General features: G+C 53.0%; 1 protein-coding gene across 1 annotated transcript; it reads left to right on the forward strand.

Moving 5' to 3' along the window:
- The first annotated feature begins 271 nt into the window (after positions 1 to 271).
- LOC125539813 (cyclin-P1-1-like) lies at positions 272 to 2,144 on the forward strand. Its single transcript, XM_048703331.1, has 2 exons — positions 272 to 790; positions 1,567 to 2,144. The coding sequence occupies exons 1-2, from the start codon at positions 408 to 410 to the stop codon at positions 1,916 to 1,918; spliced, it is 735 nt and encodes a 244-aa protein (XP_048559288.1). The 5' UTR covers positions 272 to 407; the 3' UTR covers positions 1,919 to 2,144.
- Positions 2,145 to 2,576: the final 432 nt, after the last annotated feature.

Consider the following 2,576-nt stretch of genomic DNA (forward strand, 5'->3'; position numbering starts at 1 on the left):
TAATTTGTTTTTGAATTTTGTGACATGGTAAATCTATGTTGTGTATAACTCAGAATTTTTAAAAGGTCTTCGAGCTTTTGGTGTGCCGGCTGCCGCCTTAACCCAGCGAGTGGCCAGTGGGAGGGAGCGAGAGAACTTGTAAGACATGCCTAAAATGGGAAGGGAAAGAAATGAAACAAGTATTTTCTCCGGTCGGGATCGAATCGAAACGGGAAAGAATTGTCACGCGCGCTACCCCACCATATCCGCTCCACCCAGCTTCGGGAGGCCGACATCGTGAGAAAGCTGCACCAGTCAGCCGCGCCCACACCCGCGGCTAAACCACCGCCAAGCGAACCGGCAGCCGGCAGACGCCCCCACCCACCCAGCACGAGGCAGGCGAGAGCACCGAGCGACGTGCCGACGACATGGGCGACGTCGCCGTGGCAGCGGGCGTGCTCTCCTCCCCGCCGACCCCGCCGCCGCCGGAACTGGGCATGGTGGCGCGCGCCGTGGAGCGGCTCGTGGCGCGGAACGACGCGCTGCTGCTGCTGGACGCGCAGCAGGGCGGCGGCGAGGGGATCACCGGGATGGCGGCGTTCGAGGGCACGGGCCCGCCGCGGATCGGCGTGGCGCAGTACCTGGAGCGGGTGCACCGGTACGCGGCGCTGGAGCCCGAGTGCTACGTGGTGGCCTACGCGTACGTGGACCGGGCCGCGCACCGCCGCCCGGCCGCCGCCGTCGCGTCCAAGAACGTGCACCGGCTGCTCCTCGCATGCCTCCTCGTCGCCTCCAAGGTCCTGGACGACTTGTAAGTTTTCTTTCTCTTCTTCCTTCCATGCTACTCGACGACCGACGCAATAACAGAGTAGGAACTCTATCACCATTGCCGTCAAGCTAGACAAGAACAGCCAGAGAAGCATAACCATCACGTACTAATGATGTACTAGCTACTAAGACAGTGCCGTACGACCGAAGGGCAGAGCTAGGGATCCAGACCAACCATGACCACAACTAACTTTGGAAAAACATGGCCGCAGCAAATAGATCAAAATCCGGAGACGGCAAAGGAGAATACTAGTGGTACTTTGTATGGCAGTGAGGCACTTTCATTCAAGTGGAAGAAAGGGAAGGGGCGTGTACGATTTTGCCTGTGCTCGATCAGTTATTCCCTGTCACGTCAGTTGGTTCGGTGTTACCACACACTCAAGTATAACGACTGGTAGGTGTAGTACGTACACTGGCTATGTTTTTTACACTGGCTATGTATGTGGCGCTTCATGCATGATCCGTCCGTATTTAATTATGTCGTCGTCAAACAAAAGTTTAGACTCTTCAAAGTACAGTACATGACAGGTACCTCCATAAATAAACAACGTCTTGATCAGACAGATCACGGAGATATACTGCGTGATTGTTGCCTGACGTAGTGACGTTGATCAGGATGAATGCCCAAGTCACATTTTGCTCGATTGGCGCTTTTTCACACATTCACGCATGTTCCATGGTGAAAATTAATAAGTAAACTGATTAACTGAACCCTGTTGGATCTTGCCTGACATGCGGATACATGTGGGGTGCATGCAGCCACCACGACAACGCCTTCTTCGCGCGCGTGGGCGGAGTGAGCAACGCGGAGATGAACAAGCTGGAGCTGGAGCTCCTCGGCGTGCTCGACTTCGAGGTCATGCTCAGCCGCCGCCTCTACGACCTCTACCGCGCGCACCTCCACAAGCAGCAGGCCGACGACCACCACGACACGTCCATCAAGCCGGATCAGGAGCCCTCGAGGGTCGACGGCGGCGAGGAGGACCACGACGATGACCGGATAACGCGGCTGCCGGAAGGCGTCTTGCGGTACGACTGGAGCCAGCAGGCGCCGGCGGCGAACGGCGGGCGGCGACACTCGTCGTCGCAGGCACCGTCGCGGTACTCCTAGGTAGCTTCTGCCTTCTGGGCTAGGCCACGTACAGCGATCGATGTGCACATTAACTAACTGTATACGTACTGCTCGGATTCGATGTGTATGGACGGTGAGTGGAATACAAACCTCCTCCCGTCGTTTTAATTCCAGGCAGGAATGAAGATGTCACCGGTAATCTAGACCTGTAAAATAAATATAGGTGTAAAAACTTACACCCATTCTAAAAGGGTGTTTGTTTCCAGGGACTTATTGGTTTAGGGACTTAAAAAAGTTCCTATAAGTCCCATCTAAACCAAACAAGAGGGACTTATAGGGACTTAAAGTGGGCATTTGAGATTTATGAAATAAGACTCCCAAGGAGGAACTTAAAGGGACTTATAGTTGTAATATGGTTTTTTAGTCAATGTTAAGTCCTAGAAACCAAACAGGTAGAAACTTTTTAGGGACTTGGGACTTATAAGTTGGGACAAAAAAAAGTCCTAAAACTTATAAACCAAACAGAGCCTAAGCAGGGCGTAAGATTGGAGTTAAATCTGCCGGTACTGTACCTGCTTAAACTTGAATGCCAAGAACCTTGCATGCAAGCATTGCCTCCTTTTTTGTTAAGTGCTGTCCTTTTTTCCTTTTGTATGTGTGTTTGTGTTAGTGTGTGACACATTCAGTTCAGTTCGCC

Source organism: Triticum urartu, chromosome 2 (assembly GCF_003073215.2).
Source record: "Triticum urartu cultivar G1812 chromosome 2, Tu2.1, whole genome shotgun sequence".
NCBI lineage: Eukaryota > Viridiplantae > Streptophyta > Magnoliopsida > Poales > Poaceae > Triticum > Triticum urartu.

What these genes read in the sequence shown, in the direction of transcription:
- LOC125539813 (XM_048703331.1), top strand. Translation starts at nt 408, where the DNA reads ATGGGCGACGTCGCCGTGGCAGCGGGCGTGCTCTCCTCCCCGCCGACC. An exon ending in TCCAAGGTCCTGGACGACTT is followed by an intron (nt 791 to 1,566) that starts GTAAGTTTTCTT and finishes GGGTGCATGCAG; the next exon opens with CCACCACGACAACGCCTTCT.